The 17,296-nt window shown below is 42.7% G+C and overlaps 1 protein-coding gene and 1 pseudogene across 1 annotated transcript in view; both read left to right on the top strand.

Annotated features, from left to right (window-relative positions):
- ctbs (chitobiase, di-N-acetyl-) overlaps positions 1-9,024 on the top strand; it is a 22,528-nt gene extending 13,504 nt beyond the window's left edge. Inside the window, exons 6-7 of the mRNA XM_048601820.1 lie at positions 5,848-6,009; positions 8,257-9,024. Coding sequence (XP_048457777.1) covers positions 5,848-6,009; positions 8,257-8,439 — 345 coding nt within the window. The 3' untranslated portion in view covers positions 8,440-9,024. The remainder of the gene's footprint in view (positions 1-5,847; positions 6,010-8,256) is intronic.
- A 5,504-nt stretch (positions 9,025-14,528) lies between these two features.
- On the top strand, positions 14,529-15,134 carry LOC109925913 (annotated as a pseudogene).
- The last annotated feature ends 2,162 nt before the right edge of the window (positions 15,135-17,296 follow it).

The following is a 17,296-nucleotide window of genomic DNA, read 5'->3' as shown; positions in this document are numbered from 1 at the left end:
TTATAGCCTCAACATAACATCCCAACTCCTGTACTCTCAAAGGACTGAGCAATGAGGGCAAATGTGCCAAACGCCCTTTTAACCATCCATATGGCAAACTTTGAAGAATTATGTACCTGCACCCCTAGATCCCTCTGTACAACGCTACCCAAGGCTCAACCATTAAGGAAAATCCCAAAGCCTTTTATTTGTACATAAGGAGCAAGAGGGTAACTACAGAAAGGGTTGGCCCACTCAAGGACAAAGGAGGGAAGTTATGCAAGGAGTCAGAGAAAATGAGTGAGATTCTTAATGAGTACTTTGCATCGATATTCATCGAGGAGAGGGACACGACGGATGTTGTGGTTAGGGATAGATGTTTGATTACTCTAGGTCAAGTCGGCATAAGGAGGGGGGAAGTGTTGGGTATTCTAAAAGGCATTAGGGTGGACAAGTCCCCAGGTCTGGATAGGATCTATCCCAGGTTACTGAAGGAAGCGAGAGAGGAAATAGCTGGGGCCTTAACGGATACCTTTGCAGCATCCTTGAGCACGGGTGAGGTCCCGGAGGACTGGAGAATTGCTAATGTTGTCCCCTTGTTTAAGAAGAGTAGCAAGGATAATCCAGGTAATTATAGACCGGTGAGCCTGACGTCAGTGGTGGGGAAGCTGCTAGAGAAGATACTGAGGGATAGGATCTATTTACATTTGGGAGAAAATGGGCTTATTAGTGATAGGCAGCATGGTTTTGTGCAGGGAAGGTCATGTCTTACCAACGAGGTAGAATTCTTTGAGGAAGTGACAAAGTTGATAGATGAGGGAAGGGCTGTAGATGTCACATACATGGACTTCAGTAAGGCGTTTTATAAGGTTCCCCATGGTAGGCTGATGGAGAAAGTGAAGTCGCATGGGGTCCAGGGTGTACTAGCTAGATGGATAGAGAACTGGCTGGGCAACAGGAGACAGAGTTGTAGTGGAAGGGAGTTTCTCAAAATGGAGAACTGTGACCAGTGGTGTTCCACAGGGATCCATATTGGGACCACTGTTTGTGATAAACGTAAATGATCTGGAGGAAGGTATAGATGGTCTGATTAGCAAGTTTGCAGATGACACTAAGATTGGTGGAGTAGCAGATGGTGAAGGGGACTGTCGGAGAATGCAGCAGAATATAGACAGATAGGAGAGTTGGGCGGAGAAATTGCAGATGGAGTTCAATCCAGGCAAATGCGAGGTGATGCATTTTGGAAGATCCAATTCAAGAGCGAACTATGTGGTAAATGGAAAAGCCCTGGGGAAAATTGATGCGCAGAGAGATCTGGGTGTTCAGGTCCATTGTACCCTGAAGGTGGCAACGCAGGTCGACAGAGTGGTCAAGAAGGCATACGGCGTGCTTTCATTCATCAGACGGGGTATTGAGTACAAGAGTTGACAGGTCATGTTTCAGTTGTATAGGACTTTGGTTTGACCACATTTAGAATACTGCGTACAGTTCTGGTAGCCGCATTACCAAAAGGATGTGGATGCTTTGGAGAGGGTGCAGAGGAGGTTCACCAGGATGTTGCCTGGTAGGGAGGGCGCTAGCTATGAAGAGAGGTTGAGTAGATTAGGATTATTTACATTAGAAAGATGGAGGTTGAGGGGGGACCTGATTGAGGTCTACAAAATCATGAGAGGTATAGACAGGGTGGATAGCAAGAAGCTTTTTCCCAGAGTGGGGGACTCAATTACTAGGGGTCACGATTTCAAGGTGAGAGGGGAAAAGTTTAAGGGAGATATGCGTGGAAAGTTCTTTATGCAGAGGGTGGTGGGTGCCTGGAACGCGTTGCCAGCGGAGGTGGTAGAGGCGGGCACGATAGCGTCATTTAAGATGTATCTAGACAGATACATGAATGGGCAGGGAGCAGAGGGATACAGATCCTTGGAAAATAGGCAACAGGTTTAGATGGAGGATCTGGATCGGCGCAGGCTTGGAGGGCCAAAGGGCCTGTTCCTGTGCTGTAATTTTCTTTGTTCATTAATTGTATATGCCCTACCCTTGTTTGTGTACCAAAATGCAATACCTTGTATTTATCCAGATTGAACTTCATCTGCCATTTTTTCAGCCCATTGACCAATTTGATCAAAATCCCTTTTGTAATTAAGGATGGAACTGAGAAAAGATAGAGGCATTCTAAATGGACTAGTTAGCGACAGGCAGCATGGTTTCGTACAGGGAAGGTCATGTCTCACCAACCTGATCCAAATTTCTGAAGACGTGACAAAGATAATTGAGGGAAGAGCTGTGGATGTAGTTTGTGGACTTTGGTAAGGCATCTGATAAAGTCTCACATGGCAGATTGGTATTAGAACTAAAATCACATGGGATTCGGGGTGGGCTTGCTAGATGGATACAAAACTGGCTTGGTCGTAGAAGACAGAGGGTAGCGGTGGAAGGATGTTTTTCAGATCGGAGACTGGTAACTAGTAGTGTTCCACAGGGACCAGTCTTGGATCCTCTGTAGTATATATAAATGATCTGGAGGAAAATGTGGGTGGTCTGATTAGTAAATTTGCAGATGACACGGAGATTGGTGGAGTTGCTGATAGTGCCGATGATTGTGAAAGGATACAACAGGATATCGATAGATTGGTAACTTGGGCACAGAAATGGCAGATGGAGTTTAATCCAGACAAATGCGAGGTGATGCATTTCGGAGGATCAAATTTAGGTGTGAATTATACTGTAAATGGCAGAACCCTTAGGAACATTAACATACAGATGGATCTGGGCGTGCAGGTCCACAGTTCCTTAAAAGTGGCAACAGAGGTGGCCAAAGTGGTGATGAAGGCTGAAGGCATGCGTGCCTTCATCAGCCAGGGCATGGAGTACAAGCATTGGCAAATCATGTTGCAACTATATAAAACCCTTGTTAGGCCACATTTGGAGTATTGTGCGCAATTTTGGTCACCACATTGCCAGAAGCATGTGGAAGCTTTGGAGAGAGTGCAGAGAAGGTTCACCAGAAGGTGTTGCATGGTCTTGAAGGCACTGGCTATGAGGAAAGGTTAAAAAGACTAGGATTGATTTCACTGGAAAGATGGCAGCTGAGAGGACACCTGAGAGAGGTCTACAAAATTATGAGTGGCATAGTTAGGGTTGATAGTCAGAGGCTTTTTCCCAGGGTTGAAGTTTCCATTACAATGGGTACAGATTCAAGGGAGATGTGTGAGGAAGTTTTTCGTGCAGAGTGTGGTAGGAGCCTGAAATGCACTGCCAGAGGAGGTGGTGGAGGCAGGGTCATTGGCGACATTTAAGAGACATCTGAATGGTTATTTGAATAGGGAGGGAATAGAGGGCCAAGGACCGAAATAAGGGCAGAAGGTTTGTTTTTTTTTAAGTTTAGTCAGGGCATGATTGGCACAAGCTTGGAGGGCCGAAGGGCCTATTCCTGTGCCATGCTTCTCTTTTTTTTTGTTATAAACACTGCGTTTTGAGGGGAGAAGACATGAAATAAAAGTATTCACTATCTACTTTCTCCTTGTTTTCAGAAAAAGGACTTTTTGTTTTCTTTTAAAAAAAAGTCTGGGGACAAGGGGCATTGGAAAACAATCAACCATTCTCCCCTTGGAATGATGAACCTGACTGTAGGGAGTTTGCTCTGGCGCTTATCATTTGTTGAGGAGAGTCTGAGTTTTAATCGGACTGCTGCTGGTCATTGCAACTGCTCAGATATGCATGTGTGCACCCTCCTGTGGAGCACTGTCCATTAATGACAAGTATTGGCTGAAGTCAAGCCAACTGACCCTAGGGAGAGTCTGAGCATCCACAGCCTGCCAGCTGAGGAGGTAGGCTGTGTAAAAGGTCCCACCCTTTGACTTGGTGCTATTGAACTTTGGCACCCTCGGTCAAGTTTATCCATCTCCTCTAGCCCATGTGGTCCACCTTTCCAAAACATGGCACTTCTATACCCATTAACAGTGTAGGCTATAGGGAGACATAGCATGCCTGTGGTATTAACCTAGTGAAAATTATGAATGCAATGTATTTTCTAACACCTCCAATTATTGCTCCTCGCCAAAGGGTTGGTAGGGGTTGTGGGGCAGATCTCCTCATGAATGAGGATGCTTTGATCCTGCCGATCTCAAAAGGTCCCTCCTGAAGACTATTCATGGCTCCCCCTGTCACCCACCGTGTCCTTTGGAGAAATCTGGACTGACTCCACAAAGACTGTTGCAGGAGTGAGCCCTGCCAATGCCCAGGCAGAGCTAGCCAGGTCATGTTTTATCTCAATCCTGAACCCTCCAGCACTTATAAATGACTTTGGAGGAAATGGGGAAAGTCTCGGGTGGGCCTGGAAACCCTGAAAACCTACTTTTTCTTTCTTTTTGGCACGTCTGTCTCAATCCCCTTCATGTTCACCCTACTTGTTCCCTCTGACCGTCCAGGACCTGATAACTAGTATTGAGACAGGATTAATAAATGATCTCTCTTATGAAGATGCCTCTAAGTAGTAGTGATCATAGGATGATTGTGTTTTGCATACATTTTGAGAGATAGAAGAGTGGATGTAAGAATAGCATTTCATATTTAAATAATCAGAATTATGAGGGCAAGAAGACAGGTAGCTGAAGGGACAGTAGAAAATGGGAGCAGGCCATTTGCTATTCGAGAAAGACTGGAGAGTTAATGAAGATGAATAATGAATTGAACAGGTTCTTGACCATCACTGTAGTTGCCTTCCAAACTCTCACCAAGTCACATTCATCCATCTCCCCTGTGTTTGCTATACTACACTGTCTTCTGGGTCAACAACATCTTAATTTAGTGAAGTTGTTGATTTGCTCATCAACGACCTCACCCACAACCCAAGATACAGATCTTTGCCAAAACTTTAAATCTTAATTTAGTTCTTTTTTTTTTCAAATCTCTCATGGTCTCTCTCTCTCCCACCTATCCCTATGATCTTCTCCATTCTTGGTAACCTCCAGATTTCTACATTGTCATTTTAGGTCTCTTTGAACTATCTTTGGGCTATTTGTAACTGTCCTTTTAAGGCACTTATAAATACTATCAGAGTTTAAAATCTTCATTTGGGATTTTGGGTTTTTGTGGAACAGTGTTCCAAAATTCCACTGATTTTGAGTGATCGGCTACTTTCTTGGACTCCCCACACCCTCGGCTGAATTGCCTAGCTTTAATCTGAGTTTACGGTCCCATTGCTCAAGACTTACTCACCAAAGATATTTCTGTCTATCTGATCATTTTAAAATGTCAACTGAATCACCCCTCAATCAGAGCTATTGCTTTCTATTTAAAGTTCCGTTTTTGTCCCAGCCTTCCATGATTTTAAGTGTTGTTTTTATTGTTACTGGTGCCCTCCTTCCTAAACTGTAAGATTAACGCTTCTTGACGACTATCATAGAGTATGTCATAGAATCCCTACAGTGTGGAAGTACGCCATTCAGCCCATCGAGTCCACACTGACCCTCCAAAGAGCATCCCACTCAATCCCTATAAGCCTGTATTTCCCATGGCTAATCCACCTAACCTACACATCCCTGGAAACCATGAGCAATTTAGCATGGTCAGTCTACCTATCCTGTACATTTTTGGACTGGAAGGAAACCCACGCAGACACGGGGAGAATGTCTCTGTGGAGTTTGCACAATTTCCTGGGTCCCTGGTGCTGCAAGGCAACAGGGCTAACCACTGAGGCACTGTGCTGCCCTATGGCTGTCTGAGTCTAGCCTTTTTATGTTGGAAATTAGTCATGTCATTCCTTCATTTTGGAAATAATCATGTTGACAATTTAGAGAGTAAGTTTGAAGACTATATGTGAATTGTGAATATTGTGCAGTAACAGACTGTTTTCCTATTTCTGTGTTTCAGGGTGGTCGATGTACGATCCGAAGCATCCCTTTCAGAGGTGCACCTTGCAGTGATTTAGCTGGACCTCAAGTCCCATATAAAGTTCTCGTGAAGCTGTTGCCCAGATCAATCACTGGCAGGTTTTGGGATGATGTTCAGAAAGCCCCTTATTTTATCTACATGGTAATACTGACCAATCACTGCATGGTGAAACAAAAGCTAAATACCATAGATTCTGAAAATCTGAAATTAAACACAAAACAAAAATCAGCAGATCTGGCAGCATCTGCTGAAGGGGAAAAGCAGAGGGAACATTAACACTGTATTTCTCTCAGCGAATCCTGTGTATTTCCAGGTTTTTGTCATTTTTGTTGGAGTAAAGTTCAGTCTTGGTACAATGCCAGCATTGCGGTCTTTCATAACTCAATATTTGAGTATAGGATTGAGCAACGTTCAGAATGTCTGTCTGGTTAAGATGTTGTAACTGGAGAACTGACAAGAAAGTGGGAGTTAACAAAATACCAAAACAGCTTCTGATTTCTTGTGTCATAAGCAGTTGAAAATGTCTGCTCAGACACTCATTTGTGCTTACTGTGAGGGAGGCTTGTATGTTTTAAGGGTTTTGGTGTAAAGCAGTGAACAGAAGCTGGGGCAGGGGCCAACAACAGCCTTTCCTTTCATTTTCTTTCCAAACATGGACCTTTTGATATATGTGGCAGCAATGTCCTGAACTGGAAGTCAGCGCAGTGATCAGCATGCAGAAACTTGGAGCAGCTACAGACAGCTGAAAGTGAATGTTGGCCAACAGTGGCTCCAGCTGTTGATCTGTTGGCAGCAGTACATCCTCATAAAGTTGAGGGCTGGCACTGATACAAGTGCAGGGCACAGCAGGGAGACAGGTCAGTTGGCATGCTGTGTTTCTGGTGTTCTTTTGACTATGGTAGGGAAATGACAATACACCTGCCAAATGATAATTATGGAAATATATGTAGCATGAATGTGAGTCTACATGGTTTTTAGTTGTGACCTGAAAAGGTGGCGCCTGAAGTGATGATGTTAGCTCAGGATGCACCTGAGGCCAGAGAAACCCTTCGGGAGCTGAAACAGTGGAAGAAGGTCACTTGCTAAGTATAACTGTGACCCCAGTGTCCATGGGGAGTTGCAGCTCAGCTGAGCAACAATTGTTGACTGTGAGATAGTAGGAACTGCCGATGCTGGAGTCTGAGATAACAAGGTGTAAGCCTGGATGAACACAGCAGCCCAGGCAGCATCAGAGGAGCAGGAAAGCTGATGTTTCAGGTCTGGACCCTTCTTCAGAAATTTCAGACCCTTCTTCACAGTTGTACATAGAACATAGAACAGTACAGGTCCTTCGGCCCACGATGTTGTGCCGAACTTTTACCCTAATTCTAAGGTCTATGTAACCTCCACCCTTGCCTTATGCTATCATCCATATGCCTATCTAATAGCTGCTTAAATGCCCCTAATGAGGCCGACTCCACTACCCTCTCCGGCAATGCATTCCACGCCCCTACCACTCTGAGTAAAGAAGCTACCTCTGACGTCTCCCCTGTATCTACCGCCACTCACTTTAAAACTATGCCCCCTCGTAATAGCTACCTCCCCCGTAGGGAAAAGTCTCTGGCTGTCTATCTATAGTTGTTGACTGTTGTTTGAGAGTTTGGAGCTTATTAATGCCCAGAAGTCGTAGTTGCTCAGTGAAGCTTGGATTGGTACTTTGGAAAGGCCAGGATCAGTCTTCTGCTCCGAACAGATAGAGAGCTCATGTTGGCGATTAGATTTTGGGATGCAGCTTTGAGAATCCAGGAGACTTGGTCTCAGAAGAACTTGAACGATGTGGATGCACTTAATCATTGAGACAGTTCTGAGTTAAAATTCTTTTGGAAAAAGATGTAGATTGAGATTTTGTGGCTTTCCAAGATCACTGAAATCTGGTTGGATTGCTGAGAATATTCCTGAGATCAGTTTGGGTGGTGCCTGCTATTTAATGTGTAGATTGTGGTGTGTTTGAGCCCAGTTTAGTTGTTAATGTTCATGTTTACCTCCTGTTAATTCTGTACGTTACGGTATATGAAAAGTTTTAAAATTATTCTGCTGGTTTAAAACCATGGAACCATGTGGCTTTATACTCCAGTAAATACCTTGAATTTTGGTTGTGGTGCTACATAAATGTAACTTAATTCTGTGCTTGATCATACCTCTGAGTTGTCCCATAGTATTGACACACTATTAAACACAATTTAAACTACGGCAACAGTGTTTTGGATAAACTGCATAACTACGCCATGACATTTTGGCCATAAGTGCTTAACTCGGTCAGATAAGATGACAGGTTTATTTAGCAGTGACTAAGCAATTGAATAATTTGTACTTTAGCACTTAATTGTGTCACTCTGATTTTCTTGGCAGGTCAACGATACATACCATCAGGTCTGGTATGATGATCCACAGAGCATTTCAATTAAGGCGGCTATCATCAAGAAACTGAATCTCCGTGGCATAGGCATGTGGAATGCAAATCTCTTAAACTACGATGATCCTAAAGCAGCAGTACAAACTAAAGAAATGTGGAATGCATTGAACCCTTACTGAAGCTGGCAGTCTTGTTCAGTGTTTTTACTCCAAAATGCACTTAATTAGCAACTGCAACTAAACAAACTGAACCATCGACTCCAATATTAGAAATTGAACTAATACAGATTTATGGAGCAGATAAGAAATGTTTCTAACAAATTTTTATTTAATGAGAAGTACACATTAGGTGATGTGCAAAATCTTAAACTGTTTACAAAGTGCACAGAATCTGTGTCAGCCCCCAGAATGACAGTACAGGTTAAACCTTGAACCACTACTAAATACCTGTTCTAGGGAACAGTTCAGCTTTTCTGCTAGTTGGAAATTACATACAATGTACATATGTGCTGTCTGTTTTGTTGTTTAATTTTGCACAATTTTTGATTTTTTTTTTCCAGTCATTATCGTTTTGAGCTTCCTAACTTTTCATTATCTGTATGGAGGTTTGAATAGTTCAGCAAAGTCATTTTTGCTGTTACTAATTTTCAATGAATTTTGCAAGGCACTGCAACTATTTGATGTTTAATCTTCTGAAATGATTTATAATTTCCTATTCCTGAAAGATACTTTAGCTTTTCTACAAAATAAAATGTTTTTTTCAAAGTTTTTGTGGCATTACTCCAAGAGATTGGAAACTGTGAACATACAGTACAATTTAAGTAACTCAGATTATGGTCTAACCATCTCAGTAAGAGTACAACTCCAGCATAAAAATTACAAGATCAAAGTGAAATATAGATAAAGGTACAGAAGGGAGAAGAAAAACGTCTTTCGGCAATGACAGAAACTCCCATTTTCCTTGGAAAACTGTAAATAATTCAGACCACAGAAATTTAGGGGAGGGGATGGTCCAGTAGTATTAATGCTGAAACTTGGCTAATGTTCTGGGGACCTAGCTTTAAATGCTGCCACAGCAGTTGTGCAATTTGAATTCAATTAAAAAAAAAATCAGAAGTTAAGAATCTACTCTTGACCATGATTGTTGGGGGAAAAAAGCATCTGGTTCACTATTGGTCTATGTGTGATTCCAGACCAGGTGAGGATATCAGATGTCCAGACTCTCAACTGCCCTGTAAAATGGCATAGCAAGCCATTCAGTCATTAATCACTACGATGTCTCAAAGAAATCAAATCTGACAGACCACCTGGCATTCATCTAGGCACTGGAAAGGACGATGGCAGAAACAGCCTTGCTGATCCTGCAAAGTTGTCCTCACTAACATCTGGGGACTAGTGCCAAAACTGGGAGAACTGACTCTCAGACCAGTCAAGCAACAGTCTGACATTGCTTGTAAGGTATGATTCTGTGAATATGACTGTCCCTGACATTATCATCAGAATCCTTGGGTATATCGTGTCTCACTGTCAGGACAGATCCAGCAGAGGGTGGTGGTGGCCCTGGGAATCATCAACATTGACTCTGGTTAAACATGGGCAAGGAAATCTGCTGATTACCATGTCCCATCTTCCCTCGGCTGATGAATCAGTACTCCTCCACTGTCAACAAAACTTGGAGGAAGCACTGAAAGTGATAAGGGCACAATGTACTCTGGGTGGGGGATTTCACTGACCATTACCATGAGTGGCTCGGCAGCAGTACTACTGATCGAGCTGGTCGGGTCCTAAAGGACATAGCTGCTCGACTGGGTCTGTGGCAGGTGGTGAGGGAAAAACATATTTGACCTCATCCTTACTAATCTGTCAGCTGCAGTTGCATTTGTCCATGACTGTATTGGTAAGGGTGACCACCACACAGTCCTTGTAGAGACAAAGTTCTGTCTTCATAGTAAGAATAATCTCTATTGTGTCACTGTTTTAATTCGGACAGACTTCAAACAGATCTTGTAATTCAAGATTGGGCATCCATGAGACACTAGGCCATCAACAGCAGCAGAAGCCTGGCATAATGCCCCTCAATCAGCCATTACCATTCAGCTAGGGGTTCAATGGAGAGTTTGGGGGGGGAGGGGGGGCACATGCCAGAAGTAGCACCAGGATTACCTAAAAATTACTACTAAACAGGACTACCTGCATGCTAAACACCATAAGCAGCAAGTGATGGACAGAGCTAAGCCATCCTGACAACCAACATCAGATTTAAGCTTTTCAGTCCTGCCAATTCCAGTTGTGAATGGTGGTGGACAATTCAGTGGAGGAGGAGTCTGTACAAATATCCCCATCCTCAATGATAGAGGGGCCTGACACAGTGCAAAAGATAAGGCTGAAGCATTTGCAGCAATCTTCAGCCAGAAGTGCAGAGTAAATGATCCATCGTGGCCTCCTCCAGCCATCCCCAGCATGACAGATCTTCAGCCAAATCAATTTATTCCACCTAATAGCAAGAAGTGGTTGGAGACACTGGATACTGCAAAGGCTATGGGTCCTGACAATATTCCAGCAAAAGCACTCATGCTCCAGAATATACATCTTTCAATGCATCCTTTTAAAAGTTACTGGCTATACTCCCTCAGTCATGTCTCAGACTTGCTTATCTCTAACGATTGCTTGAATTCTGTTGTCTATTGTGTTCATTTGCTATCTCTATCAAATTCTGTTACTCATATTTTCCCACTATCCTAATGATAAAAGATATAAAAGACAGTTGGTTCCTACTAACTGCTGTAAGATTTATAATGTTAATTCAATTATAAAGTTAGTTGTATGTAAAATTTTATAGCTAGCTCTACTGTTAGCATTCTGATGAGTTGCAAGCAATTAGTCTTGCCTTACATATCCTCTAAGAAACAAACTAACATTCACATCTATGTTTGAATCTTTTCTCCCAATGCTTTTTAGTGATCAGTGTGTGTTTGCTGTATATGTGTATCGATAATAATGTTGAAATTATCTCTGAAATTATTCAGAATATTAACTAGAACCTATTTCTTAAAGATTCTTCAGATAATCACAAAGAAATAGCTAATTACTGCAAAATAACTTCAGCTGCTGTTCATAGCTACATGATGAGCTTGGCTAACTGTCTTCTGGACCAAGATTTATTGTTCTAACTGCTTCTTTTCATCTAATGGAACAACATCCTTTCATTAACGAGTTTACAGTCAGTGGCTGTTGTAATTTAGTGAGCTTGTCTGATACTTCAGATTTTTACATGCCACAATCCCACTAATTCATCTGTGTTTATGTTGGCAGGAGTTTACCATCTTCTTCAATGTTTGTTACAAATCTTCAAACTGCCTGCCCTTAGATATTTTCTTATCAAACTGTTTTTGGTTGTTGTTTGTGCAGGCCCCTTTCACCTTGGAATAACCCCTGTTCAAAGGTAACATTGTGTCTCACAAATGCTGGAGTAGGCTTTTAATTTTGTTTTAATCACTTGCTAGCCATTTTGTGTCTAAATGCTAGAGCAGGCTTTTACTTCTGTTTATTCCCTTGTTGGCCATTTTGTGTCTCTCAAACATGGCTAGCCCTAACACCATCCCATCTCGATCATCAGTAAAGGGATGGAAGGTGATATCAATAGTGCTATCAAGCAGCACCTCCTCAGCAATAGCCTGCTCAGTGATGCCCAGTTTGGGTTCTACCAGGGTCACTTAGTTCCTGACCTCATTACAGCCTTGGTTCAAACATGGACAAAAGAGCTGAATTCCAGAGGTGAGGTGAGAGTGACAGCCTTTGATGTCAAGGTTGCATTCGACTGAGTGCGGCATCAAGGAGCCCTGGCAAAACTGGAATCAATGGGTATTACGGGGTAAACTCTCTGCTGTTTGGAGTCATACCTGACACATAGGAAGATGGTTGTGGTTGTTGGAGGTCAGCCATCTCAGCTCCAGGACATCTCCGCAAGAGTTCCTCAGGGTAGTGTCCTAGGTCCAACCATCTTCAACTGCTTCATCAATGACCTTCCCTCCACCACAGGGTCAGAAATGGCGATGTGCAGTCATTGGTGAACAATGTTCAGTGCTATTTAGGATAACCCAGATACTGAAGCAGTTCATGTTCAAATGCAATAAAATTTGGACAATATCCAGGTTTGGCTGACAAGGGGCAAGTAACACTTGTGACACACAAATGCCAGGCTATGACAATCACCAACAAGAGACAATCTAACCATCACCCCTTCACATCACTGAATCCCCCCACTATTAGCATCCTTGGTGTTATGATTGACGAGAAAATGATCTCGCTTGCCACATAAACAGTGGCTACAAGAGCAGGTCACAGGCTTCGAATCCTGCAGTGAGTAACTCCCCTCCTGACTCCCCAAAGCCTGTCCACACCTACAAGGCACAAATCAAGAGTGTGATGGAATACTCCCCACTTGCCTAGATGGGTGAAGCTCTAACAACATTCAAGAATCTTGACCGGCACCATATCCACAAACATTCACTCTCCACCACCGATGCTCAGTAGTAGCAGTGTGTACTATCCACAAGATGCACTGCAGAAATTCACCAAAGAGCCTCAGACAGCATCTTCCAAACACAAGACCACTTCCATCTAGAAGGATAAGGGCAGCAAATACATGGGAACACCACCACTTGCAAGCTCCCTTCCAAGCCACTCACCATCTTGATTTGGAAGTATATAGTCATTCATTCTTTGAGTCAAAATCCTGGAATTCCCTCCCTAAAGGCATGTGCAACCTAAGTATGTGCAAATGCATTCACAGTTGTTACAGGTGGCAGCTCTTTGGAAATAGACTGTAATTTGTGTGGAATCAACTATTGTGACCTGTTTTTACTTAGTATCATTACTCAGGGTAAAGAAACAATGGAGAGCAGTAAGCAGATAGGTGTGATTGAAGTGAAGATCCTGAAAGTGACAAAAAGGCAAACTCATGGTGTAGGGAGAAACATGGATGGCATGAACAGAAAATTGATTAGCTAACAGGAAGCAGCAGGCAGAAATGGGCCAATCTCTTGTACCAAGATGAAACAAGTGGTGTTCTTCAGCAATCAGTTTTGGGGCCTCAAATGTTGGGAGATGACAGTAAAACTGGAAACTGTAAAAAGTTAAGAGCAACTCTGTATTTCAGTTTCCCTTACCATAATGGGAAACCTAACATTTCTCCAAATTGTATTCCATCCACTTCATTTTCACCCACTTAGCTTTTCCAAATCCCTTAATGCTTTTGCATCCTCTTGACAACTCTCACTCCACTCTAGCTTTGTCTCATCTGCAAAATTAGAAATATTAATTTGATCCCACATACAAAACATTGAAACAAACTGTGAATATCTGGTGCTCAACCTTGATTTTTGTAGGACCTGCACTGCTTGCTGTCCATGAACCAATTCTCAATCTATGCCAGTATATTCCCTTCATTCTGTCCTCTAATTTTGCTCAGTAAACTCGTGTGGGACCTTGTCAATGACCTGAGAATCCACATATGTAGAAACAGGAGCAGGTGTAGGCCATTTGGCCCATTAAGCCTGGGCCATCATTAAAAATGGCTGATCATCTGTTACAATGCCCCTTGATGTCTTTGAATATATTCAAGAGATAGATTTTTTTAGATTTAATGACTTCGCCACCACAGCCTTCTGTGGTAGAGTTCATTACCCTTCGAGTGAAGAAATTTTCCCTCAACTCAACTCTAAATGTACTATCCTGTATCCTGAGACTGTGTCCCTGTTCTAGACTCCTCAACCAGGAAAACATCCTCCCTGCATCTAGTCTGAAATATATAAAATTCTAACAGGGTTAGACAATCAAATCCCCTCTCATTCTTCTAAACTCTAGTAATACAGGCCCAGTTGAACCAGTCTCCTCTCATAAGACAGTCTTGCCATCCCTGGTATCAGCCTGGTGAACAGTCACTGCATTCCGTCTATAGCGGATATGTACTTTCTAAGGTTGAGAGACCAAAACTGCACACAATATTCCAAGTGTGGTCTACATGCGTCACTCTTCCTTTATCTATTGTGTTAGTTACATCCTCTTAAAAAAAACAACAGATTTGGCAGTCAACAAGAATTTACAAACAGGAAAATATATTTGACAAACCTGTTTTTTTAAGTGTGGTTATGATCCCTGTTGATGGTAATATTGGATAAGTCAGATCCCAAACTGAAACCTGACTTGATCAGTCATAAGTTTTATTTTTGCATTTGTGTTTAAAAAAAAATTAGCTACTTCATATGAAGATGTTCGATGACTTATACACAAGAACCTACAGATACATGCACGTCAGTTACAAAAGATCTTAACAAATAATAGCAAAAAAGATTCAAACATTTTCTGTGCTATCTTGCTTAGACTTTTGATTTTCCAATCCTCAAATGTTACAAACTTGTTCAAAAAGGGTGTAAAGTGCAGCCGTGACAGGTAAGTCAATTTAATCTGAGTCATGGGGATGAGGCTAATATTATTGATTTGGCTCTTCTTCCATCCTCGTATTTGGGTGGGCAATCCAGCTGCCCAGAGCACGGTCGCAATGCTCGGAAGGGTGCAAATCCATGTTTACAGGCTGTAAACGAGACCTTCAAAACCAGACAGAACACAGAGCCCTACTGAAGATTGAGGGTGTGTATTGTTTCAACGAAACAGAATTTTACCTGGGCAAGAGATGTGCTTATGTACTCAAAGCAAAGACCTACATTGTGATTCTTGGTGGTAAACCAAACCAAATTCGTGTCATTTGGGTAAAGCGACCCGTGCTCATGGAAACAGTGGCAAGGTTCAGCAGGAACATGCCTGCTAAAACTATTGGGCATAGGAGTCGGGTAATGCTGTACCCTACAAGGATCTAAAGCACAGCTGCACATACATTGACAATAAGTAGTAAAATGATTTTTAAAAAATACATTTGATTTGGTGGACGTGGGCTTCTGAAAAACATTTGACACAAAACCACACAAAGCACTTGAGAGCAAAGCTAAAGCTCATAGAATCCAAGAGACAGTAGCAGCATGGACACAAAATGGGCTGAGTGACAGGAAGCAGAAATTATGGGTTAATACGATTTATTTTCAGATTGAGGTAAGGTTTACAATAGAGTTCTCCAGGGGTCATTCACCTGAAATATAACTGATGACCTTGGCATGCAAGACAAAATTTCAGAATTTATACTATGAGCTATTGTGAACTGTGAGGAGAATAGTGTAGAAATGGAATGGTCGCTGGAATAGCGGAAAAATGGTGGATAGCATTTAATGCAGATGCTGCCAGATCTGCAGAGCATGTCCAGTAGTTTCTGTTTTTATTTCATGTAACTGATTATCAAAAGTCAGATGTTAGTGTAGCTAAAACAATGGCACATTCAAGATGGTAGTACCCCATCGCAGGATCACATCTAACAGTGAAGGCTGAATTGGGTTTTGCGAGCAAGAGCTGGTTGAGCTCAACCTGTACTCTGCTCCTTATGAGCAGCCCAACAGCACTGGTGTTTAATTCAATCAACCAATCATTGGGAGATGTGGTCCAAGGAACTGGTATTGCTCTGGCACTGAAATCCACACAGTTCAATTGTGTGGCAGATAACCTTCATTTTGGACTGATAGCTGAAGTGTGTTAGTGAATGATATCACTTGCATATCCATTCCATAGAAGCACTGTTATAGTTCTTAATGACAATACAAACAGACAACCTTAAAGTAATATACAGATACCCAAGGACAGCCTGACAAAGGTTTAAATACTTTTCCTAATCACATTACATTGTAGCTCCACCTTCAATTACACTAAGCGTCTAACTTACTACAACAGAGTGCTGGGAAAACTCAGCAGGTCTGGTAGCATCATGGAGAGAGAAACATTAAACATTTCAGGTCCCTGATGACTCTTTTTCAGTCACGGAACTTGATATATTGACTGTGCTTTCTCTTCACAGATGTTGCCAGACCTGCTGAATTTCTCTAGCATTTTCTGCCTTTGTTTCAGATATTCAACATCTGCAGTTCTTTCGTTTTATTTTGGTGCCTAACTTTGTGATTGGCTATTACCAGTTGGCATACCAGGCTGGTCTCTGATTTCAGGATTTTCACTGAAGGCTGGCGCTTATTAACTCTTTTCCAAGCCACAATCTGCAGCACATCATATGTTGCCCACCTATCTCATTCACCAACACTCTGGGCAGCATGGTGACTCAGTGGTTAGCACTGCTGCCTTACAGCGCCAGGTATTGGGGTGCAACCCAGCCTCGGGTGACCATCTGTGCGGAGTTTGCACATTCTGAGGAAGGGTCAACAGACCCGAAACATTAACTCTGATTTTTTTTCTTCACAGATGCTGCCAGACCTGCTGAGCTTTTCCAACAACTTCTGATTTTGTTGCACATTCTCCTTGTGTCCGTATGGGTTTCCTCTGGGTGCTCTGATTTCCTCCCTGGGGGTGAGGTGGATTAGCAATGGGAGATGCAAGTTACAGGATAGGGTGGGATTTGGATTCAATCTTCAGAGGGTCGGAGTGGACACTGTAGGGATTCTTTGATTCTATTGAAGCCTGGAGGGAAAACCAATCCTTCTCCAGTAACAGAGTTAGAGCAGCTCCTTGTATCCCTTGATAACAAGGTGTAGAGCTTGTCTAGGCCCGAAACGTCAGCCTTCCTTCTCCTCTGATGCTGCTTGGCCTGCTGTGTTCATCCAGCTCTACACCCTGTTATCTCAGATTCTCCAGCATCTGCAGTTCCTACTATCTCCTTGTGTCCCTTGTTGTGTGGGACAGTGTGGGCAGGATGCCTCTAGGACCCAGCGGACTGCTCGAGTGGTTTATTTTACCCAGGATGCTGTGCGTGTCCCCGGGAGATTCTTCATTCGAAGACAACAACAGAAAACGGTAAGAGTTAGATTTGGACATTTTTAATTTACACAGTTTCCACTTGTACTCACCTCATTCCTCACAAACTGGAACATTTCCCGGAAACTCGGAGCTTCTGCCGTCGAATTCTTCACAACCCTCCCTCAAACCCCACTCC

This window comes from Rhincodon typus, chromosome 10 (assembly GCF_021869965.1).
Source record: "Rhincodon typus isolate 14 chromosome 10, sRhiTyp1.1, whole genome shotgun sequence".
Classification (NCBI taxonomy): Eukaryota; Metazoa; Chordata; class Chondrichthyes; order Orectolobiformes; family Rhincodontidae; genus Rhincodon; species Rhincodon typus.
This window is presented reverse-complemented; position numbering and strand designations above follow the sequence as displayed.